The sequence below is a fragment of the Martes martes genome (assembly GCF_963455335.1).
Source record: "Martes martes genome assembly, chromosome: 9".
Classification (NCBI taxonomy): domain Eukaryota; kingdom Metazoa; phylum Chordata; class Mammalia; order Carnivora; family Mustelidae; genus Martes; species Martes martes.
Window position 1 is genome coordinate 133,301,322 of NC_137896.1, and position 25,839 is coordinate 133,327,160.

General features: G+C 37.7%; 1 protein-coding gene across 1 annotated transcript in view; it reads left to right on the forward strand.

Annotated features, from left to right (window-relative positions):
* Positions 1 to 25,839, forward strand: part of KIDINS220 (kinase D interacting substrate 220) — a 95,318-nt gene that overhangs the window by 64,774 nt on the left and 4,705 nt on the right. Inside the window, exons 23-30 of the mRNA XM_080813575.1 lie at positions 5,797 to 5,975; positions 7,099 to 7,325; positions 9,753 to 9,866; positions 10,638 to 10,694; positions 16,635 to 16,667; positions 20,819 to 20,950; positions 23,625 to 23,723; positions 24,737 to 24,973. Of these exons, the coding sequence (XP_080669701.1) occupies positions 5,797 to 5,975; positions 7,099 to 7,325; positions 9,753 to 9,866; positions 10,638 to 10,694; positions 16,635 to 16,667; positions 20,819 to 20,950; positions 23,625 to 23,723; positions 24,737 to 24,973 (1,078 nt within the window). The remainder of the gene's footprint in view (positions 1 to 5,796; positions 5,976 to 7,098; positions 7,326 to 9,752; positions 9,867 to 10,637; positions 10,695 to 16,634; positions 16,668 to 20,818; positions 20,951 to 23,624; positions 23,724 to 24,736; positions 24,974 to 25,839) is intronic.

Consider the following 25,839-nt stretch of genomic DNA (forward strand, 5'->3'; position numbering starts at 1 on the left):
TGTTCATCAGAGCATTTTCCACAACACATGAATAGAAGGCAGTGCCTTATCAGTAACGAGCCTAGGCACGTACCTCTTTGTGCTTTCGTGATTTACCCTTCCTGTCTGTTGATCCTGTCTCATCCCTGTAGTTACCAAAATTGCAGCCTTTAAGCCAGATGAAGTTACCAGATGATGGTGTCATTTTTACACCAAAACCAAGGAAGCCGAGATGTGGAGGGGACTGTGTAGGCCAGTGCTTTCCTTCATCACTTTGAAAGAACCAGCATCTCCCACATGGCAGGGTGTGGGGAGCACCCACAGGACTATAGGAGGATATGAGAGATCTGCTTCAGCCCTCTGAAATAAGGAGACTGGCATCAAGAGAGGTCACGTGATTTGTCTCAAATCACATAGTTAACAAGTGACCCAACCTTTATTTTTATTATTTTTTTAAGATTTTATTTATTTGAGAGAGAGAGAGAGAGATTATGAGCAGAGGGGAGGGGTAGAAGGAGAAGCAGACTCCCCGCTGAGCAAGGAGCCTGGTGCTAGGCTGGATCCCAGGACCCTGAGATCATGATCTGAGCCTAAGACAGGCACTTAACTGACTGGGCCACCCAGGCGCCCCACATTGCTTTAAATTTTTATTTTCAAATATTATAGCTTTATTCTGACTTATGTGAGATGATAAATCTGGCTGTAAGGAAAGCCATTGCCTCTGTTCTGTCCTTTCAGAATGTATTCAAGTTGCATTTCAAGTTGCAGTGTAGGCATTGTATTCCTAGAAATGACTGCCTTTAATGGAAAGTGTCTAACATGTAAATCTGTAATAAGTTCATACAGTAGCTTCAAAGGGAGACTTTTACCCCCGACTTCAGTGTGTACTAAGTTTCCTGAGCAGTTGAACACACTGTTGTTCACCACTGGATTGAACTGAATCATCACTAGAGATTATTAAGGTGCATTTCTTTTCGAGTATAAATGCTTCTGTGTCAAAATAATTCAGTGCTTTAGAAAATATATATAAAGGAGATTTTTTAAAAATTCCCATATAACTAGCATACAATGTTACATTAGTTTCAGGTGTACAATATAGTGATGCGACTCTCTCCATTACTCATAGCTCATCGCAGTAAGTGTACTCTTAATCCCAAGAAGGAGATTTTTTATGGTCATAAAATTTTCCTATTATTTCTAGTCCTAGTTTTTCAGTTTCTGATTCTGTTTGTTATTCATGCCCAAAGCAAGAAGCAAGAACACTGAAACATATGAACAAGACATGGCCAGCAGCACTGACTTACAGTTCAGAAGGGTGCACGTAACTGAGGAAAGGGCAGCCATGTCGCTTGGGGTCCTGGATGTAGTGGTATCTCTGCCACCAGGGTCATATCTTGTGCTGCCCATGTGAGGTCTGGCTGAAGCCCAGCTGCGCGCACACAAATTGTGGTCTTAATGATAGTCCACTGAGTTTGTGTATTGAGCATTTAAAAAAATTTTTTTTTCGGGCTCTCTGCTCAGCAGGAAGCCTGCTTCCCTTCCTCTCTCTCTGCCTGCCTCTCTGCCTACTTGTGATTTCTGTCTGTCAAACAAATAAGTAAAATCTTAAAAAAAATTTTTTTATTACATGACTACGTGTTTCCTCCAATGTAAAAAAGTAATCTTTGGCCTTACTGTTTTGACCAAGTAGGAAATATACATCTTGGGTATGTACACATTCAGAGGGAAATAACTTTTTTTATGTGTAGAATAAGCTGTCTCGGAAAAGAATACATTTTTAGCTTTGCCAACGGTTTATTTGGAAACAGGCAAATACTTTTGTGGTTGTATTATATAACCCTAATTGGACCATCCTTAAGCACCATAAATCAAACACATTAAATACTTGAAACCAGAAACAAACCTGAAGGTTTGGCCTAGATTATGTATTCACTGGGCCACATTTATAGTGCTTTGTTGTTTCCTAGTGTAGTTACTGAATAGGATGCCTTTAGAATGCAAGATTACTTTTGTAAGCTTTGAAAAGTGGCATCACTGAGAACACTTGACGCTGTGCACTGTTGTCTTGAGAATCAGCTCTGACCACTGCATGGAAATGTCTCTTTGGTTTCTAACAAGTTCTCTGCTCCATTGAGTATTGTCTTACACTCAGCACAGCCTTCTGCATGGGGGCAGTTTTAGCCCAATGTGATCATATTAGAGATGAGGACTTTGGGAGGTAAGTAGGTTCAGAAGAAGTCAAGAGGATAGAGTCCTCATGATGGGATTAGTGTCCTTATAAGAAGGACCAGAGAGCTAGCTGCAAACCAGGTAGAGGGTTCTCATCAGAACCTGTGTGAGCTGGCACTCTGATCTCAGACTTCCAGACTCCATGAAATGTGAGAAATAAATGTTGTTTAAGCTGTGCCTCTGTGGTGTTTGTTACAGCAGCCCGAGTTGACTGAGACACCCACTTTCACCACTGCTGTTCACTGTTATAGTGGAGTTCTAGTGAGTGCAGTTAGACAAGAAACAGAAGTAAGAGGATCCAAATTGGAAAGGAAGAAGAAAAACTATCTCCCTTCGCAAGTGACATGATCCTGTGTATGGAAAATCCCCAAGGAATCCACAAGAAAGCTGCTGGAGCTGATAAGTTCAGCAGAGTTGTGGGCTCCTGATCAGCACAAAAATCAGTTGTGTTTCTATACCTCTGCAGATTGTTATCTGAAAGGAAATTCAGAAAGCAATTCTACTTACTATAGCATCTAAAAGAATGAAACAATTTAACTTGTTTGGTTAACAATTTAACCAATGAGGTTAAAGAATTGTACGTTGAAAACTGCGAATTGCTAAATAAAAGATCTTTAAAAAAATCTATGTGGAAATATATCTCATGTTCATCAACAGGAAGACTAAATATTAAGATGTCAGTACCACCCAAAGTGATCTACAGATTCAGTGCAGTCCCTGTCCGAATTCCAGTGGCCTTTTGCAGAAATAGAAACCTAATCCTCAGATTCATATGAAATTGAATATGAATATGAGTAGCCAAAACAATCTCAAAAAAGAAGAATAAAGTCGGAGGGCTCACATTTCTCAGTTTTAAAAACTAACTACAAAATTGCAGTAATCAAAACAATGAGGTACTGGCCTAAAGAAAGGCATATAGACCAATGGAATAGATGAGAGTTCAGAGATACTTTCAAAACTTGCAAAAGTAATCTTGCATTTTAAAGGCATCCTATTCAGTAACTACACTAGGAAACTCATACATCTGGCCAATTGAGCTTTGAGAAGGGTGCCAAGTCCATTTCATGGGGAAAAGAATAATCTCTTCCCCAAATGGTGCTGGGCCAACTAGATTTCCACATGTGAAAGAATGAAGTTGGACCCCTATCTCACACCGTGTATGAAAATTAACTGAAAGTGGATCGACCTACACTTCCCCAAGCGTAAATTTGTTTCCAATATCAGAAAGGGGAATTAAAGTGAAAATTATTATAAAAGAGTAGAGTTCTTAGGGAATAATGCATTTTTTGTGTGTGTTCACTCTACAGATACATATTTTTTTCACTCTACAGATACTTCAGCAAAAGTGACATGACAATGCTCTGCTTCAAGGCACTGGAGGTAGAATAGTGACCACCGCCAGACTTGGTCCCGGCTTTAAAGGAACGTCTAGTCTAGAGGGGGAGTAGACATTAATAAAATAATTCCACTAATAGATTATAAAATTCCAGCTGTGATAAGTGGTGTGCAAGGAAGAGTATGTGCTATGAGGGCCTGCACTTGGAGAAGACTTCCCAGAGGAGGGGAAGTTGGACTGAGACGAAGGACGAGAGGGAATGAACTGGGTCAGGACAGAACAGGAGAGCACAGTTAGCCCTGACGGTATTCGGGGTGTTTGGTTGTGTTTCCACAGATGTGCACTGCACTTCCTCTTTTGTTCCTCACCCATTGGCTACAGTGCAGAGTAGCTGTTTTCTGTCTGTATGTTCCATCTCTTTCCAGAGTGCATTAGAACATTATTTAATAAGTGGGCATTCACTGTGGTAGGAAGTATTTGAGTCTACTAGGGGTTAAATTGGTTTTAAGGTAAAAAAATTCTGAGACAGTTAAGAGTTTTCCCTGTTTAAGTTTTTAAAGAAAATTTGTCTTGTTTTTAACCTTCAGTGATTAAATAATGACATTGTTAGGTGGCTACTTTTAGATAAAGTATGATAAATAATGCCTTCATAAATTATGCTTTACGAATCTGTTTATATTTTGATTTAAAATAGGAAGTTTTTTTCCCTGTAATTTAAGACCTCATTTTGAATGGAAGTGATTTGAATGGCTTATGTAATTTCTGCCAAGGAATTAATATGGACTTTCTCTAAACCACTGTCATTTATAATCAAAATGCTTTTAACTTACATTGATGTTGGCATTAACAAGTACCGCTAGATTGGTAGCATAGAAAGAAATTGCATTTAAACTTACTAGGAGCTCATTGATGCCTGAGGTTTTATAATGCTTTCTGTGGGCCATTTAACTGCTGGCAACTTTAATTCACATGATTCATAATACTAGAAATTTAAATTCACTCTTAATTGAAAAGTGAAGTTACTTAAATTCTTTAAATACTAACCTTTGGAAAAATATCTGAAAAATAAAGACACATATGATTTTAGTGGCCTGCTGCCAAAAGATTATCATTTACATAAATATCTCTTTCAGTAGGAGAGCTTAATGTATTGAGCTCAAAAGGTTAAAATCGAGCCTTCAATCTGGAAACCAGCAGTAGACTGTTGGCTTGTGAACAGCAGTATTGTTCATCATACTGAGAACACTGTTCACATTCAAGTTTAAGCAGAGCTGGCATTGAAATTCAGTTAATTTGTTTCATGTGACTTGTCAGCTGTGTGTTTTTATCTAAATCTTTGTAGCCTCTCTTCTTAGTATTTCATGTTAAACTCCTCAAACAGATGAACTACCTTTTTAACTGTTAAAGTTCTGAAATTTTGGCCACTTCTGCAAATGATTCTTTGTGCCATTCTCCAAGGTTTTCATATCATTTAAACCATATTAATAATCAGTTTGAATGCCTTTCTAATTTATAAGAGTAATCCTATTTCGGAGGGCTTTTCCGTTTTGTATATGTGTGAGTGTGTCCGTGAGAGGGACTCCCTGAAATTCATGAAGACAAAATTGCTGTCCTTATCTTCTCACCAGCACACTCTTCTCTTCTTGTTTGCTAATTTGGTTCTCTGGATTTTCCCTCAGATGGCTTTTAATATTTGGCTGCCAGCCCAGGATTGGGTCTGAGCAGTGAAGAAATAGAGAATAAGACCTTTTTTTAAAAAGGAAAAACCTGCGTAACTTTTTTCTACTTTATGTAATTTATTTAAAAATTTTGTTTATTTCTTCTCTTCTTTGCAAAGGGAAGAACCGTGGTATCCCATAATGAGCACGGAGTCAGAACCGGTCAGCTTGTCTTGTGTGCTTGTGGGGCTCTAGGCCGGCCGCTTCGTTTGTCCGAGGCGCACTCTCCTCGTGTGTAAAACGATAACTCATTTAATTTGCACAGAGCAGTCCTCACCAACATGTGAGTGCCTAGGATATGCTGCTCTCCTTCCTGTTTCCTAGCTCCAGTCCTGCCTTTGGCCAAAGGCTGACCTCACACTTGTTATCTTAGTAATTTTTTAGTGTACCAGTTTTTTTCCTGAAGAAAATTTTAAATGAAAACAAGATGTATAATGTGTTATTTATTTTCATATATAAATGTTAAGGTATATGTGGAATTTTCCTTTCTGATACTGACATTAATGACCTTTTTCATTTGTTTCTTGTTTGAAGAATATCAAAGAATATTCCAACAACTAAAGATGTTGAGCCACTGCTAGAAATAGATGGAGATATAAGAAACTTTGAAGTATTTTTGTCTTCAAGGACCCCAGTTCTTGTGGCTCGAGATGTAAAAACCTTTTTGCCATGCACTGTCAACCTAGACCCCAAGCTGCGGGAAATTATTGCAGGTGGGTAGTAGTAGTAAATGGGATTTGTCTTATCTGGTCTTCAAGATGTTTCTCATGTCTAACTTAGCTATGTGAGTTTGTTTTTCTCCATGAAAAACCAAGAAATACCGAACCAAGCATTACACAGGATAGTTAGTGAAACTGAGGATTAGGAATCTTGACCTCCTTTAGAGACTGCTAAGAAAATGTCACTTGTAAAACCACCTTATCGTAATGTTTCTCAACCCACATACCTGATTTCTTTGCAGTCAGATTCCTTTTAAGAAATAGTCACCAATGTAAGATGTCAGTCCATTATAATTTTTCTGTGACTGATCTTAATAGGGGTCTCTATCTGAAGGGGCACAGATATCCTTATATTACCTGATAAATTTTAACTTAAACTTGTGGACTGGAACTTAAGGATGGTGACATTAAAGTTTTGGAATCATTTCATTTGTTCTTGAACCACGGCTGTATGCGCACGCACACACACACAACCGTTCCTGAAACACATTATCTTCCATGTGGCACTGCTGACCAGCCGTTGAGTTTCCTGAGAGTTATGAAGAGAGAGCGTCAGTCTACTTCTGCTTTCTTTTTTAGGTACCAGTTATAAGGCTGATATCAAGGAGTATTTTGTGGCTATGGAATTGTTTGTTTTGTTCAGAGAAGGATAAATCATAATAGTTTGCACACCCACAGCTTAGCAGTCACTGTATTTATTAATATTAGACCACTGTGAGTTATTAATAGTTATTATTCATAACTATTAGCTAGTAATAGTTATGAATAATAACACCTTATGGATCATAACCACTGTTAGAATAGCACAAATACCTTAAATAGTTAGAGAAAAAAGATTATTGTTCTGGTAACTGAAGAGACGAATCCAGATGTTGGTGACTTTTCAAATGGTGAGAAAAGCTTTTATGCAAAGTAGTTGAGTTTTTCTCACTAGAATGTCTATGAACAAGATTTTTATGAGTCAGGATTTCCTGTCTCCTTTAAGTCAGTTGGAATCCTTGGCAAGAGTGGGAAAAAAGCATGTTTCTATTTGATAACTAAAGGAGGACGTGATAGCTGGACTGATGACTGAAGTCCTCTGTTCTTTTGTCTTCTGGGGTACCGTTTAATCTTTCAGATGTCCGCGCTGCAAGAGACCAGATTAATATTGGGGGGCTTGCGTATCCTCCACTGCCTCTACACGAAGCTCCACCTAGACCCCCATCAGGCTACAGCCAGCCCCCATCTGTCTGTTCTTCTTCCACTTCCTTCAATGGACCGTTTGGAGGTGGGGTCGTGTCACCACAGCCTCACAGCAGCTATTACAGTGGGATGACAGGACCTCAGCATCCGTTCTACAACAGGGTAAGGAAGCACGAGGAATCTTATTCTAAGAATTTGTTTGGGGGAAATACCAGAAGTTTTCTGCTGTGGATTTTGTTATTGTCTTGAAACTGCACATTATCTTTAAAATAGAAAAAATGTTAAGTTTGAATTTAAAATATATGATTTTTTTAAAAATAAAAAGAACTTTTAACTTTAATGGGGTCTAGATCTCAGCTGAGTCTCGAATGTTAGAGACGCTTTTTGCTTTTTTAAGGAAGTGAACTGCATGGGTCATCAGTGACTATCCTGTGCCACAAAGGGAGCTGTTTCTCTATTTGTTCATAAACAGTGTTCCATTTGTTATATTTTGCATAATTATGTTGGCATTTAGAACAATGATTTAACTTCAAACTTAAATTTCCACAGTGTTCAGTAAATCTATATTTAATATGTGTTACAGCTTTTAAATGTGAGATTATGATAGAAGATACCACTTGTAGGATTCAGATGTTGTAGGATTGCCAAGTAATAGCACTGTAGCCATTTCTGGAGTTATATTTCAGGTCATGTGCAGTCATGCATAATTATTTACTTAGTATAAATATGGTCATTTTCTACTGCAAAAGATGGAAGTACAGTGATCGGTAATATACAGACCCTATCAAGTTTAGTGGCCTGAGCTATACCCATCCTACTGATCTTAAGCACTAATATTTCCTACAGGATATTGGAGCGTGAGCCCTAGTATTATACTTTCTGGAACTGTACACTAAGGTCCATTACTGTTTCTTATTTTTGTTGTCTCCCTCTTTAGTCTAATTTGAGAAAAACGTAGGGGCTAGTGTTCACAGAAGCCAACTGCATGCCTAAGTAAGTGTCATGCGAGCTAGGAAGAAAGCAAAGTTTAGAGTAAATGTGGCAATGAAGAAATTCCAGAATTTAAATTAAATTTTCAGGTTTTGAAAAATGTTGGCCATATAAGTACAGTTGACCCTTGAACAACACAGGTTTGAGCTGTGTGGGTCCACTTTTACACAGCATTTTTTAAAAAGCAATTACAGTGCAGTACTGTAAATGTGTTTTCCTTATGCTTTTCTTAATATTTTCTGTTCTCTAGCTTACTTTATTGTAAGAATACAGCATATAGTACATAAAACCTATAAAATACGTGCATTTGACTGTTACTGTTGTCAGTAAGACTTCCAGTCGCCAGTAGGCTGTTAGTAATTAAGTTTTTGCAAAGTCAAAAGTTATTTTGACAGATTTTCGACTACACAGTTTCGGGGGTGGGGGGGCGGTAGGGATCAGAACTCCTCACCCCTGTGTTGTTCAAGCTCAACTGTAATTAGGGGCACTCTTCATAGAGGTCGTATGAATGTTATTCTATTCTTTTATTCAGACAAGGAGAAAAAGGTGGAACAATAGCATTTTATAATGTATTCCATCCTTGTAAAATTTAACTGTGTGGTAGACAGTGTTGAAATGTAGGGTTTTATTTAGCAGTCTTAAAATCTGCTGTAATTTTACATAAAATGGCTCATTGATCGGTAGATGACAGTTGAGGTTTTGAAACCCAAGAAATTTATTTATTTTTTTAATTTACCATACCATCAGGCTGATGTGATGCTTTAATAGTATTTTATCATTTTAAAAACACTTAACATTTTCTCATGTTTTTAGATCTAGTTATTTTTTTGTTCTAGTTATTTGAGGTTCTTAGTCTGAAAGTTAAAAGGGGAATAATTTTCTTAAATGGCAGCAGTAAAAAGGTATGGGAAGATGTTATTTCAGTGTAATGAAGCTTAATGAGTTTTAATTTTTATGTTTAGTGCATATAATCTGATATCTCCTGTTTATGTGAAGTTGGCTACAAATAAATGCCGGAGTTATAAATCTCGCTAAACAATGGATTCCCCGTTAAAAAAATACACCTTATTTAGGAGATACACTCTAGGGCATAGGATATAAAGTAAGCTCTGGGAACTTAGAGTAATAATATTCCTGGAATCCATGCTAGGGTGTTCTCATATATATTAAGACTTTTTTTGTCTTTCTTAAGAATAATCTTTTTTTGAAAAGAATGGTATTAAGAGTCCATTTTGCTTTTTGTTGTTGTTGTTGTTAAATAAATTGTGAGTTAATATTTGTAAGTCACTTAGGAACTGATACATGGTAAGCCCATAAAAATGTTAAGGAGAAACTCTTGTCAGATTGTAAGGTGTAAAACTTTAGATGCTTAAAAAAACTTATATTAAATCAACAATATGAAAATTTAAATACTGGGTCTTAAATTTGGGTTTGATATCTTAGAGACTATAAGTAAGGCTCTTTTTCTTTTGTTTTGTCACTTGCATTATTAAAAAATTGGAGTTGTGTTTTATTGGTTAGTTTCATTTGATAAATCTCATCACACTTTGATTTCTGTAATTGTTTATCCCCTTCTTTTGTTACGTGTTTTCTCCATAGCCATTCTTTGCCCCCTACCTTTACACGCCAAGGTATTACCCTGGCAGCTCCCAACACCTCATCTCACGTCCATCAGTAAAAACGAATTTGCCCAGAGATCAGAGCAATGGCCTAGTAAGTATAAAAAAGGGTAACTAAAGTATTAATCTAATAAGACACACAGACAGCAGTAGAAGTTTGGTTATTTCCTTTCTGTAACAAAAGAATGCAACTTACTTTATAAATAGTCTTAAGACAGATAAGCTATTACTAACATAAAATGTATTTTGTTTTCATTTCTGGCAAATGTCTATGGAAGGAAAGTGACTAGCGGCCTCTGAATAAATGTTGAGCTGTTTACAACCAGAGTTTCTGGCTTAGAGTGCAGTGTCTGTTACCAAAACTCTAAAAACTAAACCTTTACATTTGCTAATTTCTAATATCTTTTTACAAAAATATACATACATGGTATCTGTGTGTGTGTGTGTGTATATATATATATATATATTTATATATATGTATGTATGTTAGCCCTATGGTATAAAAATTCGAGGATATATTGGAAGAGCATTTTAATTTAGAGCAGAAATTAAATAGAATTAGGGAATTACTTAAATGTATGATTGAATCTAATCCAAAACAAAATACATTGTAAAATATTATGTGTTCCTGATGGTCAGCTTAGTTTAACAATTCACAAAAAGAAATTTCTTGTTAATATATTTTTATACATTAGAAGGTAAAAGCTATAGAACTTGAACTGTTATTTCAAATTTAAATGTCACTAGGGGAATCGACTCACAGCCAGGTTTCAGTGTCGTCTGTGATCATGTCAGCATCGTGTTCATTCGTCATCCTAGTTTGCCCCCCTCACCTTTCACCCACACTCTTGTTTTGTGTTGTTAGGAGGTTATCAAGGAGGATGCTGCTGAGGGGCTTCCTTCACCCACAGACTCCTTGCGGGTAACGGAGTAGTCTTGTGGTGGGAACACGAGCCTGTCATCGCTTCTGCAGCCATAACAACTGTCCTAGTTGTGGTGACAGCAGTCCCCTAACTCTGCGTCTGTGCTGCTGTGGCCGCTAGCGTAGAGTAGCTGATACTAATCGTTATAGTTCATGGATTAATTTAAAAGCTAATGTTTAACTTTACCCTTGATTTCCTCCAGTTTTTCCCCTTTTTCAATGACGTGGGATGGGCTCTTTTTTTATTGTCCAAGGGCAGGATTTTTCTAGCAGCCTTCAGGAGCAGTCAGTTGGTGGCATATGTTCCTTAGTGTTGAGCAATATTTTCACCTTTGATTATTTTTCTTAAGCCTACAGTTGGTACTGTACATGTGGAATACTTTTGAAAGTATCCAAAATCACCCTCGAGACCACAAAAGGACATTAGAAGCTCGGTGGTGTAGACCAGAATGCTTCTGTAGTGACGCAGTCTTAATCTGGGTGTCCACAATTTGGAAACCCCAGTGTGAATGTAGTGCTATTTTTCTTGACCTGCATTTTTATTAAAATACAATTGCTAGGTAAACAGAAGTAGTTTATTATGTAAAGGGAATTATTTAAACCTTTTTGGGCCAACACCTTAAAGTGGGGTTTCTTAAAAAAATTGTATGGGAAATCATTCTGTATATTTGTTATTCAGGACTTTGTATTTAATAAGAAATATGTTTAATGTGATGAGCCTTAAAATCTTTATTTACTCAGTATGGAATTTAGGAACCCAGTTTGTATTTTACCTTCTTTTGATTTATTTGCAGAATATTATGCCCATGCAGACATGATCAGTTTAATCTAGAGCTCTGCTAAAGTTTGGCTTGACAGTTAGAATTAACATGGGGGAAATACTACATCCTGAGCTTATCCGTAACTTTGAACTTAAAACGTGCATTTGGGTAGGCAGTAGTTTTTTAACTTTAATTTTCTTTGAGTTAATGTTAGTAAGAGAGGAAAGAGAACCATTTTGGTGTTTTCATTGAGGAGTTGATGATTCCTGTTAAGTCATTAACATTTCAGCTGAAGTGTTTGAGTGACTCCAATTATCCAGGAATAATAGACACAATAAACCATAATAATTCTGTTTGGGTGTTGGGGGAATCTTTAATGCGTGGATCATTGCCACTATATGCAAGAATGACTTTTAGTTTAGTCAGAGAGCCCTTCATACATACATTCATGCATGTAATGCAATTCTCTAAGCTAAAATTCCTTAGCAAACTTTTGATGAAAATCAGATACTGTGAAGAATTTGATTGGTCTTAATGACACAGACATGCTAAAATAGTAGCTATTCCTATGCTTGAGTATGTGGACAAACACTTGTAATTAGAAGATATCTGTAGTTTCTTTCAGGGACCAGTGAAGGAGCATTAAGCAAATTTGAAATGAGTTTTTGGGGAAGGGGAAATAATGCAATTCTTGTGATGTGTTTAGAAACCCAATAACAAAGGATAAAGGTGCTCTGCATATATTAGTGCCTTTGTTTAGTGAAATAACTGTACTGTTTGCTCTCCTTTTAATATTAAAAGATAGTTTTGTGATTGGCTTAGTGAATAATAAATGCTTACCAAGCTTTCTTTGCTTTTAAGAAATTAACAATGACAATAGCATGTAAAATTTGTTTGGTAGAAGACTAGTAAAAATAGACACTTAGTTCAAACCCAAATCAAAAGCAGTGGTGGAAATGTGAAGTATCTGTACTTAGAAACATTGTCGAGGATTTTTATAGCTGAACCAACACAGAAGTAGTTAATATAAAAATTACTTAACCCTTCGGGGCTCATATGGCTTTCCAGTCCTGTGGTAGAAAGTTTTGTATTTCTGAGATAATAGGATTCTGGGTCAAGTCCATTCGCTCATTCAACTGTCCCCGCATATGCAACAGCTGATGCAAGAGCTGCTTATAGATCAGTTCGGAGCTACACCAACGCTTTTGGATAAATTGTCTTGTCACTACAGACACAGAGTAATGAGTAAAAGTAAATAAATAACCACCACCACCAATAAGAGGAAGACCGTAACGAGTTAACCAACTGTTATTTTCAACATAAGTGGTCCCATCTTTTTTTACCACAGGGAATTCTGATAAACCTTTAAAAAGTAGATTCTCATGAAACAATTGGGTTTTCTCACATTAAGGAACGTTGTCATGAGTATAGCTTGTGAAGGCCAGCCAGGGACTTCCAGATAACTTACAGGTGTGTCCGGGTGTTTCGCAACAGTGAAGAGGTAAAACGCAGGACTCTGTGCTAACTTTAAAAAACAATTTTATGTAGAGAAAATACATGCCAAATCTTATAAAACTGGGGAAGAAGATTAACATTGGACCCAAGATATGTTCCCCAGAAATCAGAGCTCGAATGGACCGTGGTTTTCAAACGTTTAAAGCGGAGAAGTTTTTTTCAGAAATGAAATACTGAGTAGAACTCTAGTTCATAAAACCAGTGGAAGTGCAAGTGTGGCCCCCACCCTGACTTGGCCTTCCCTTTTGAGGGTCCGCAGGAGCACTAGGACCCGGGGCCTCAATCAGCTCCACAGTGCAGAACTTTCAGGACTGGGTCTGAGAGACTTGTCTGAGGTGCACAGGCCCCATGAGTGCCCGATGTGGGGCCGGATCCACATGTCCGTGCCAGAGCCCCTCCTCAGACCGCGCTGCTTTCTTCGCCCCTGCTAATAACACTAAGCATGCCTTAGCCAGGTGTTCAATCTGAAGTCAAATAGACCCTACCCTGGTGGTGAGCGCTTTGCCTTGGACAAATTACTTAACCTCTTCGATGCCCAACTTCCTCATCTGGAAAAAGCAGACCTACCACATAGGTCTGATGTAAGAATTACTCAACCTTAGGACACTTTCAAGACTTAATTATTATTATTATTACTGCACCAAGGCCAAATTTTATGGAGCTTTAAAGACTTGAACTGAAAGTGTTTCATGTTAAATTACCTGTCTTAGTAGTGGAGTAGTGTACAAATACAGCAGTCAGTGTAGGTTAACTCTGCCTTTCGTCTGTTGATGCTTCTGTTGGTGTGCTTTCTTAGAATTTAGAAGGATTTCTGGGTTATTTGAGTGCTCCAAATACTTTAACGTTGTGACTGCTTTCCAGGGAATGTACTTGGTGCCTGTGCTTTCTTTCAGTTCAGGTCCCGCTAGAAATAATGGCACCTGAGCATCTGTGACTGTGAAGGGGAGGACCCAGTGGGGAGGGCTTCTCTCAGGCCAGGGCGCCTCCATGGCATTTTGGTAGGGTCTTTCAGAGTTGCTCTTAGCAGTACTGGAGTTGGTTTTTATCTAAGGTGTGCTGCTCATGGTGGAAACTAGTTCACGGAAAAGCAGTCCTTCAAAAGCAGGAACGGTGCAGCGTTTCTTTCCTTCTTATCCTTCCTTGAGTTACTTAGCGCTGAGTTCTACAGGTCCCTGTGTGATCACTCACTGGCTCAACAAATCTGTTGAGTGTCTCCCGGGACCCATCCTGGTGGGACACAGCAGTGGACAAAACTGATGAAACTCCTGCCCACATCGAGCCTGTGGGTTCAAAGGCTGCCAGGGGAATTCTCTGGGCTCCGAAGTCAGTCATTCTCAGGCTTCTGTGCTACGGGTTTACTTGATACCTTCAGGCAGCTGTATTTAGATCACTTACACACCACATTGAAAAGTCGTGAAAAATTGGGGCACCTGGGTGGCTTAGTCGGTTAAGCATCTGCCTTCGGCTCAGGTCCTGATCTCAGGGTCCTGGGATTGAGCACCGCATTGGGCTCTCTGCTCAGCGGGGAGCCTGCTTCTCCCTCTGCCTGCTGCTCCCCCTGCTTGTGCTCTCTCTCTCTGGCAAATAAGTAAATAAAATCTTTAAAAAATTAACTAATTTTTAAAAAAGGCATGATAAGAATTAGTACCCAGTATTATTGTGAAGAACTTCAGAAGTGCAAAGACAGGATTAATGACAGTATCCTTATTTCCCGTGTGCCTTTAGAGATCAATGAAAATTGCTGAATTAATAAAGGTATTAAAAATGAAGGTCTTGGTTTTCATGAAACTGGATGCAGTTGGCAGAGTAGCTATAAGTAAGCGAAAAGAAGAAGAAAAAGTTAAGTAAAAAAAGATGGGGCTGAACTGTAGATAATTTTTATTTCCACCACTGGCTTAGAACTTTTAACCTGTTTGCAAACAAATGTATATCCAAATCAAGTTGTTTCTCATTGTTCAGGAGCAGAGTTGGACGAGAAAGTTAAAGATGTCTTGGGTAAGAAATGGGCTCGTTCTAGGTTTTGTTCAGGGTGTAGGATCCGGACACACACTCGCGGCCACCTCTCAGTGGCTTTTCTCAGGGTCATTCACACTTTCTAAAGCATATTAGAAATGTGTTTTTATTATTCTGTTTCAGTATGGAAAAGTATTAACTTATTTTTACTTTCATGATATAGTGAAAAATTGTGTGCACTTTGGGCTTTAAAGTCTTTGTGCCAACCTCAAACTCAAGAAAACTTTTCTCCCTAAGCAATTAATAAACTGGCACGAAATTGATGGAGAGATTTCCACAGAAATATATTCCAGTAACGAGATCACAGACATCCTAGAGTACAATTAGAAGTTAAAAAATAACACAACCACATTCATTGCAGTTTTAGTACTTTTTTTTTTAAAGTTTGCCCTAAAAGGTAGGTTAAGCCTCGTCTGTCAACTTTGACCTCATTATTATTTCTCATGTAATTTGAAGAATAAGTTATATTTTCCAGCTAGGTTGACAATAGCTTTCTCTTGTGTTTCTAGTATCTTAGACTAAGCTGGCATTTCATTAGGACTCCTTTTTGATGTTTTTTTTCAAGTCTTCACAAATATAGAGAGAGATACGTGGTAACTTTCTGCAAATCCTATTTATGAGGTTGGTATGTAAATTAGAAAGCAAGGTTTCCATTAGGTACAGCAGATACTGAGTGGGTCAGAAGGAGAACATCTGATATTAGGCTAGCAAACAGCAAAGCCCTGTCCTTTACTGAAACTATGACTCATGGAACACTGCATCAAAAACTGATATACTATGTGGTGACTCACATAACAATAAGAAAATAAAATAAAAATAGTCGTATTGATTTAAAAAACCCAATATTGGAAACTAATTTTGAATCAGTATTGTCAGTCCTCTGTAGATTAATTTAACTATTTAACAGTTTTTGCCACCAGCCTAGTGGGTACCTAATTCCGTGCCTAATGGGTACAGAAAAATGGCATCTGGTTTGAATTGGAGCTTTTTAAAAATCTCCATCACTAAAATTAGTTATGTTAATCATGGTATGCAGATATTTTTCGCCAATATAGCATAAAGCCATAAGGCTGTTAAGGCCTTTCTTTTCAGATGGTGTTTTAATGCATCTCTCATGTGCCAAATGCCCAATGAAACAAAACCCAAGTGTGAAAAGTATGTTTCTGAGCATTAAGTGTAGGGCGGCGAGATAACAGTTCATTTTATGAAGTGATCATGTGAATTCCAAGTGCTTGTATTCTTATTAAATTGGTTAACTTTAGCTGAAGTGTTTTAATCAGAATATTTAAATATTAATTTTATGTTGGTATGTGGTCGAATAACTGACTTTTCAGAGCAAGATTTATTTACTCGGTTTCCTTGTTGAATGTATGGCCCATGAGTCATTCGTTTAATGGGAAGACTATGAATTTTGAGAGTACAATGATAAAGTTACCAGCACGTGTTAATGATATTAAACTACTATATGTGTGCGTGTGTGCACGTGCACGCCTGCGTGTGTTCCTTGCCTTGTGCTCCTGCAGAAGTGGTGTGTTCAAAGCTATGGAAAGTCTGAGGAATGACAAGCGTGCTGTCTGTGTTTATTATATGTGCCTGTTTGATGTTTTACTTAAGCTCGTTTCCTTCATTCTGTTTTATTCCTTCCTTAAAGCCGTGTGACTCTGGGTTTAACAAACAAAGACAGGTACAGAAATTTTCAATGAAATCTTACTCACTTTTCTTATTAGACTATTAGAAGCAATCATTGGCACTTTCACGCTGGGCTGTTGATAAATCTGTGCTTATTTCAGTGCCTTGGGTTTATTTGAATAGCTGCTTTCAGCCTTTGCATGGCACTCATTCTGGCTAACCAATTCTAAGCTTATTTCATAAATTTACCAAAATGGTAATGTTTCAGAGTGTAGTTATAATCTACTTACAATATAAAATAATACACTTACATCAAGGTAATTCTAGTCTGTATTGCTATCTTTGCTTTTTCCTGTAGAAATTCTGATTTGTATGCATTTTGAAGTTTATATTTAACAGTTTAAACAAACTAACATCTTCTGTATTCAAATATCTGCATTAGAAATTTTTAAAAAATAAATTATGTTATTTGCTGAAATGATTTGTTCTAGACTACAGCAGGTATATTTCAAGTAAGAATGCATGATAAACTTGAATGTATTACCAGTCTTTGTATTGTCAAAGTAATATAATTAGTTTTCTAGTAATTTACCTGTTGAATTATTAAGTATGCTTTTTTTCTTACCACTTTTTTACCTTTGATGAGATTTCCACCCAAAAATCATTATTTTGGGTACTGAGATTGATTTGGTTTCAGAATAATTGTATTATATGTGATTACTTGAGGAAAGACCTGGCAGATAATTACCAGTTCTCCTACTCAAAGAAGCATATTATAACATATTTTAATTAATTGATAATTTACTCTTTATCTTGATCATAGCCCTACTTAAATCTAATCAAGAGTCGGACGATAGCTTTGATGGAATTTCAGGGATCTTATGTTCCTGTTTGTCTGTCTTATAAAACTTTAAAAGTCATTCAGAGAATATATCTTTTCTACATAATCCCCAACGATAAGTTGTGGGTTTTTTTTTTTTTTTGAGAAGTTATGTTTTCAAATAATCGATAAAGTACAAGTTTTTTAAAGACTCGTAAAAGTAAAGTTATATGGAGCTTTCTCTTTCAAAGGACGAGAGTAGTATCAGTCAGCAGGTCTCTCTTGCTGAGTTCCCAGATTCCCTGTGGAAATAAGATACTCTGAAAGTTTACATTTCTCCTAAGCTGGCAGAGTTAATTTATTCTACGCCTATTATACTTTTCCTTTTCAGCACTGTCAGAAATAGAGTTTTTGGGGGATTAAAAAAAAAAACTTTTACTTTAAAATAATTTAGACTTAGAAAAGGTACGAAAATAGTACTCTCGATGTTAACATCTTTTGTAACTAGTATACTGTTCAAGAGCAGAAATTAAAATGGTACGATTCTGTTGACTAACTATAGATTTTACTTGAATTTCACCCATTTTTTCCACTAATATCATTTTTCTGATCCAAGATCCAATCCAGTTGTGTTTGGTGCTAATTACTTAGAGTTCTCTGGTCTGTAACAATTCCTTGGTCCTTCCTGGTCTTTCATGACCTTAATTACCACTCTTGAAGAATACTGGTCAGGTGTTTTACAGAGTGTTCCTCTACTTGGGTTTGTCTTTTGGAGGTTATATTACCTTTCATAAAAGACCCACACAGGAATGATGTGATGCCTTTCTCCGCACGTCCTTATTAGTGCTGGGCCGCGTCTTACCGCTGGTAATGCTGACCTTAATCACTTGGTTAAGGTGGCGTCTGCCAGATTTCAACACTGTGAAGTTTTACTTTCTCCTTTGTAATGAGTAGATATCTTGGGAGCGATACTTTGACACTCTTCTAATAACCTGTTTCTGCTTATACTTTTACGCATTAATTTTAGTACACATTGAGGTATCTTAGACAACTGCTATGACTGTGGTAGTTTCTTCATGGCAATTTTCTGTTTCCTTCCACATTTATTAATCCAACTCTATAAGGAAAAGCTGTCTTTCATTCTTCATTTATTCAATTATCTGTTTTCACTTATTCAGTTATTTCTTTACATCATTATGGACTCATTCTATATAGGATAAGTTATAATCCAGTATGATAATTATTTATTTTGGTGATCAAACTGTTCATTTGTTGTTTTTGAATGAAGAATATCTAAAGTAGAAATGTTTCCAGAGAGAAGAGACAGGTTGAGGAATAAGAATATTTGGAAGGCAGTATTAAAGATCATTTAAAAGATACATATTATTCAGCAATACAAAGAATGAAGTGCTGGTACATGCTATCACATGGCTGAACCTTGACATTATCCTACATGAAGGAAGCCAGACATAAAATGTCACATGTTGTATGGCTCCATTTATAGAAAATGTCCAGAACAGGCAAGTCTGGAGGCAGAAAGATTCCCTATTTGAGAGGGGCTGGGAGTGGATGTTGGAGGGATGGAGAATGACTGCTAACGGAGACAGGCATTTAGTTTTAGGGACGTGAAAATGTCATAAAATGAATTGTGGTGATGGTTTTATAACTATGCAAGTATACTAAAAACTATTGAATCATATACTTTAAAAGAGAGAATTGTAGGGTATGTGAATTATAACTCAATAAAGCTGTTTAAAAGGAAAGGAAGATAAAAAAAGTTTGGTTATTAAAAATTCTTACAAAGGATTTTAAATTTCCATTGTAGATACTGAGGAATTATACCTTGAATATTGGCTACATCATTCAGGCAGAAAATCGAACTATGATTAGGGATATGAAAACTAAATTATGGAAATACTAATGTTTTCCTATTAGTAGTTTTGAAGCAGTGTAGCTTGGACCATATAATATATGGCATATTTAAAATTTATATTTCATTAAAAAACTGACTAAAGATGTTTGGTACAGGATATTCCAAGTCATTAATTTCTATACTTTTCTGGGTCCGTCTCATACTTGTTAACTTGCTGAGACTCCCTGTCATAAAATTGATATTACAACTCCCTGTTCAGTATGGTCTCATTCCCTAGCTGTATTTATATGTAATACAGATGTACGTTCTGTATATACTATTTGTGTATATATTTATTTATCAGGTCTTAAGACAGTATCATTTATGCTTTCACATTACAAATAAAGTTTAACAACTGGCTACTAGGCCATTTTGGGTGTGTTATGGTGTACTTTTGTCCTGTTAATGGTAAAAGATAGAAAATATAAATTTACACATCCTTGAGGATAGGATAAGTTTTACTTATTTTAAGATCAGATTGAACGGTAAACAGGGCAGATCATTTGGAACGTTGTCGTTACCTGCTATGCTGGTTGGCTTGTCTTCTGTCCATTGTGGTTCTAGTTTCTTTAAACTTTTCAAGAATAGACTGTTAGAACAAGGAAAGTAGAAAGTTGTTAAGAACTGGTAAGTTAGGCTTCTGGCCCAAATCTTCTACTAACCAGCTATTTATTCTGTGACTTTGAACCCAAAATTTAACCTCTTTAGACCTCAATGTCCATATGTAATGGACCACAGGGCAAATACTCCTGTAGTATGTCACCACATTCAGAAAACATTTTTCTTCTAAGTAAATACTAGATTATTTATTGTTGTGATTTTTCTTTTAAATGAGATGAAATTTTAATGGATTATATTTACGTTTACATGTGTTAAGAAGTAATATTGTTTTATATTTATATGTTTATTGTATAGATTCTTAAAGGGAAATTTTAAATTCCTTGGATATAAAATATGATCAGGATCTGAAAACTTTAGCTGTCATTGATTATTCAGATAGTATGTAGAGACATTTAAAGCTGTTTACTATAAGGCACTTAAAAATTATTTCATAGATTTTATTTTTGCATTTTGTATTTTTATAATATAGGCATCAGTAATTTTCCCTCTTTGTTCCTTTTTTTTTTAAACCCCTCCTTAAGGACTGTACCCTATTCTTCTGCGGTCAGGCTGTAAACATTTGAGAAGTTAACCTGTGCTTGATTCATGGAATGTTTTGACTTCTTAGAAAAGTGGTTGTGATCAGGCTGTATTTGCTGTAATACAAGCTACTCCTTAAAGTAAAACAGTAGCTAAATCTATCCCTTAATGGCATTTCCCATACTACACACATTTGCTGTTTTTAGCTTTAGTCTGAAAATGTGTTATTAAGCAGAGTACTTCCCTGTGCAACTCCGCGAGTGTTTCTCTGTCATGTGCTTCATGCAACCGGCACTAAATGCTGTTCACACGTGCTCTTCCATGGCTCATCTAGGGGTCAGGCCCAGCCTCAGGAGCAGTGGTATCACTGAATTCAATGAATGTGGATGCAGTATGCGAGAAACTGAAACAAATAGAAGGGCTGGACCAGAATATGCTGCCTCAGTATTGCGCAACCATCAAAAAGGTGATGTACGCATTTACCTGCCGACTCGAAGCGGGCTTGAGCGCGTGGGGGGTGGGCTCCGTGGACGATGAACGCTGCAGTTTTAGCTTCTGAAAGTTGGAGTCTCTGTTGGAATAGGAACGCTCCAAATGAAAACATGATTCTTATTATTTTGTACCCAAAATTGCCCTGTTGTTCCTCAGTTTATAAAAGGATAAAAGAAAATAAAGTAGCTGTATCACAGTGTTATTTTTTAAATGACCTAATGTAAGTCAAAATGCCGTGGTGGGAAGAACAGAGCTCTGCGGAGCTTCACAGTTAGAGACACGGCGACTCGCGTCTCCGGAGCGCAGCACAGAACCCTTCAAGGCTTTTTATGTTGTATTTGTTCATTGCATTATTTATTTGTGACTTAATAATTATCAGAATAAGCCACACTTGCTTCACTTTCCCCAAACTGTTGCTTTCATGTCTTAATAGGACTTATGAGTATGTTCCATCTGATGAAACTCATGGGTCTGGTTTGTAAGACTGACACATTGGAGGAAGTTTCTTTCTTCCCAGGTCCGGTTCTTGCCCTTCTAGTAGCTACTGCGAAGTTGGACAGCATTGCCTGGGATTCGGGAAGGCTTCCCATATTGCACAAGGCTGTGTCCCTGTTATAGTAGATACTTCTACTATGTATGCTCTTTATGCTTTTCCCAGCAGAGAACTACAGTAAACATTAATAACAAGCCTCTAATGTTTGCATACTTTAAAGAATGGGATCTGAAAAGTTTTGTAAAGAATTATGAGCATGTTATCAGACATGAAAAAATGTTCATCATCACCAGCCATTAGGGAGATTCAAATTAAAACCACATTGAGATACCACCTTACACCAGTTAGAATGGCCAAAATTAGCAAGACAGGAAACAACGTGTGTTGGAGAGGATGTGGAGAAAGGGGAACCCTCTTACACTGTTGCTGGGAATGCAAGTCGGTGCAGCCACTTTGGAGAACAGTGTGGAGATTCCTTAAGAAATTAAAAATAGAGCTTCCCTATAACCCTGCAGATTGCATTACTGGGTATTTACCCCAAAGATACAGATGTAGTGAAAAGAAGGGCCATCTGTACCCCAGTGTTTATAGCAGCCATGGCCACGGTCACCAAACTGTGGAAAGAACCAAGATGCCCTTCAGCGGACGAATGGATAAGGAAGATGTGGTCCATATACACGATGGAGTATGATGCCTCCATCAGAAAGGATGAATACCCAACTTTTGTAGCAACATGGACGGGACTGGAAGAGATGATGCTGAGTGAAATAAGTCAAGCAGAGAGAGCCAATTATCATATGGTTTCACTTATTTGTGGAGCATAACAAATAATATGGAGGACAAGGGTAGATGGAGAGGAGAAGGGAGTTCAGGGAAATTGGAAGGGGAGGTGAACCATGAGAGACTATGGACACTGAAAAACAACCTGAGGGTTTTGAAGGGGCGGGGGGTGGGAGGTTGGGGGAACCAGGTGGTGGGTATTGGGGAGGGCACGGATTGCATGGAGCACTGGGTGTGGTGCAAAAACAATGAATACTGTTACACTGAAAAGAAAAAAAAATGAATTATGAGCATGTATAGATACCCTTTTACTAATCTCAACCTACGTTTAGGAGACAAAAGTACATTTATGTCAGTTTCCTTACAGATGTGGTTAGTGCTTATCCCTGTTTGCGAAAGCATCAAGCACCTCAAGCACCGCCTTTCCAAGGTGCAAACCTGACTCCTCCAGGCAGTTGGGGTAGTTGTCAGGAAAGGGTGAGGCCTCCAGTTTGAACCCTGGGCAATTTTGTTTCCATTATGACAGCATCTTCTTCCCACTTAGTTCTGCTTGCAGCCCTGGCTTTGGAGGCCCATCTTAGCACCTGGTCCCTTAAATGCGGCGAACTGCCTTGCGTTTCTGCAGCAGGACCTCTGTCACAGCCCTGCTGTGTACACTCATGTCTTCAGAATTATTCCGGAGACTGAACGTTGCATCAGTTTTAAGCACAAGTGTTCTGTCATTTTACCACAGTTAACAAAGCCAGGTTTTGTATTTTGTAAAACCAGCAAGGCCACGTGTTCTCAATAAAGAAAATTCCATCTCTTCTTCTTTGGCAGAAATTAGAATTAGACCCAATAGTGACACAGTAAATTTTGGTGAATTTAATAAATTGGGGACTTAGTGGGTAGACATGTTTTATGGCCGAAATTATCTAACGTAACTGATAAAGAGGCTTGTCGGCGCTTACTTCATTTAGAACTTTGTCTGTGACTGGCATACTTGTAAGGACAGATGTCTTTGTCCACCCCCAGGAGCTTTGTTCCTGTTCATATTTTACGAGATTAGAGGAGAAAAACTAATGGTTTTGTTTATTGCTCATGACAGAGTATAGGTAGTTTTGGAAATAGTTGGGAGGGCTAGCTCTGGGGTTGTTCCTGAAGAGTGACTTGTTTTACTTGTGTGACTAAGACACTTGGAAAAATACAGAGTAGCTGATGTTCAAAGTAAGTTGGCTTATTATTTTAATACACAGGATAGTAACCTTGTTTAGGTCAGTATTTTCTAGTCTGTAATGACTTTCTTAGTACTAAATGTAAATGTACTTTTTAATCACTAATAATTGAGATATCTCCTGTTATGTTTGTCTTTATACTTGCCTTTATTTTTATTCAGGCAAACATAAATGGCCGTGTGTTAGCTCAGTGTAACATTGATGAACTGAAGAAAGAGATGAGTATGAACTTTGGGGACTGGCACCTTTTTAGAAGCACAGTAAGATATTTTATGTTTATAGAATTATTTATAATGTTGTATGAGGCAAATGCTATCATTACTAGTCCAAACTGCTATTTTTCTGTATTTTTAAAAAACCTGTAACAAGTGCATTTTACACTTAAGTACAACCCTTGTATATTATGTTATGCACAATGTACACAGCAGCACGTGGCAACCTTTTCTTTGGGCATTTCACCTGGAACCTTGGTAAAGAGGTGACCTGCCAATTCTCCATGCTTTCGTTGACGAAGGCTTTCTCTTTGAACTGCCTCTAGTCAGCCTCCCCAAGGCTCTAGGCCTCGACTTTGGTGTCTGTCCTTGTCAGGCCTGCACCGCCCAGTTTTAACAAAGATCATGTTAAGTCAGTTTAGAAACAACCCCCCCCCCCACTATCTGATCATCCTTGGTCCCTGATCAAACTCCTCATTCCCCACCACCCCGGAGTTGATATCTGATCACCCTGGCCTGCCTTCAGTGAGAATCCTGTCAAGTTGGTTCAGCCAGAATTCCCCCTTAACCTTGATGTTTCCTCCTAGCAATTTTCTACCCGGAGACCCCCACCCCAAAGCCTGCTATAAATGCCCTCTCGTCCATGCTGCTTTCTGGATTGAGGCCCTTTCTATCCTGACGTCTCTTTCCCCCCACTGCGGTAGTCTCTGATCAGAATCTGCTTTTACCACATTAGCTACTCTCCAGCTTTGGTTCTCTTTGACACACTACAGTTGCATCCTGTTTCGTTCTCCAATTAAATTTTAAACTAAAGTAATAATAACGTAATGGTCAAATTAGAGTGTGCTATGTATATGATGGTTTTGCCATTACTTCTTTTAGTATAATTGAAATGAAAGATAAGCAGATACATTTCAAATTCATTAGAAACTCACAAGAACTCTGCTTTCTCATTTTCATTATAATTTTGTAATGTTTTATTTTTAAAAATGATTTCTAAAGCTTCTAAAATGTGATTTGTCAGTGTGGATATTAACGTTATTTTTTTTTCTTCTGTAAAGGTACTAGAAATGAGAAATGCGGAAAACCAAGTGGTCCCTGAAGACCCACGTTTACTTAGTGAAAACAACAGTGGCCCAGTTCCTCACGGCGAATCCGCTCGTCGCTCTTCACACAACGAGTTGCCGCATACCGAGCTTTCCAGTCAAACTCCCTACACGCTGAACTTCAGCTTTGAAGAACTGAATACACTTGGCCTAGATGAAGGTGCCCCACGTCACAGTAATCTAAGTTGGCAGGTATTTATTAAATGTCGTTTTTCATATCACCGAAGAGAAGTGGGCGATTTTAATTCACTGAGAATATGTTGGTGCGTTTATGTAGTCATTCGGAAAATACTTAATGAGTACTTCAGGGAACAAGATAGAGGGTTCCCTATTCTTAAGGAACTGTATTTTTCTGAAGAGGACAGTGAGTAAAACAAAACAAAACATAATATAATTTTGGAAATTGGCAAGAACTGTCAAAGCAATAAACTAGGGTAATGGCACAGAGAGGAAATGGGAACTGGACTGGTTTGGTTAGGCTGGTGAGAGTTCAGGCTTCACTTGCTGTTTTCTTGTTAAATTCATTCATCAGTGGCTAAGATACATCTGTATTGGAAAATTGCCACATACATTATGCCTTTGAACAGCGTAATCTGGTTTTCAGTACCAATACCCAGCGTTCGTGGATATTCATTTTCTTTCTGTTGACTGATACCAGATATGGGTGAGTTTCTTCTTTGGATGTTCTTAGCAGACAAGAGCCAGAGGAGGATCAGGAATAAAGAGGAGAGTGAGAGACACATGAGAAAGAGTAAGGAGGGAATACGAAAAATAAACTAGGGAAAAAGGGAGTAGGATGCAGGAAAGAAAGGAGACAAGCCAGGGAGGAAACGCAGTTAGTAGCTCCAGACAGAGCGGTGCTGACGGGAGCGGTGTTTAGGGAAAGCAGCCCCTGGTAGGTCTACCGTTTTTAAGGCAGTTGGGTTTGGCTTGGTACTAAAAACATTTTTTTGTCATTGTCATTATGTTTTTATATTACCAGGTGCCTTTTTCTTTATGTTGGGAAACTATTTTATAATTGGGTACTGACTGAGAAAAAAATTCCCTTCTTTTATAAG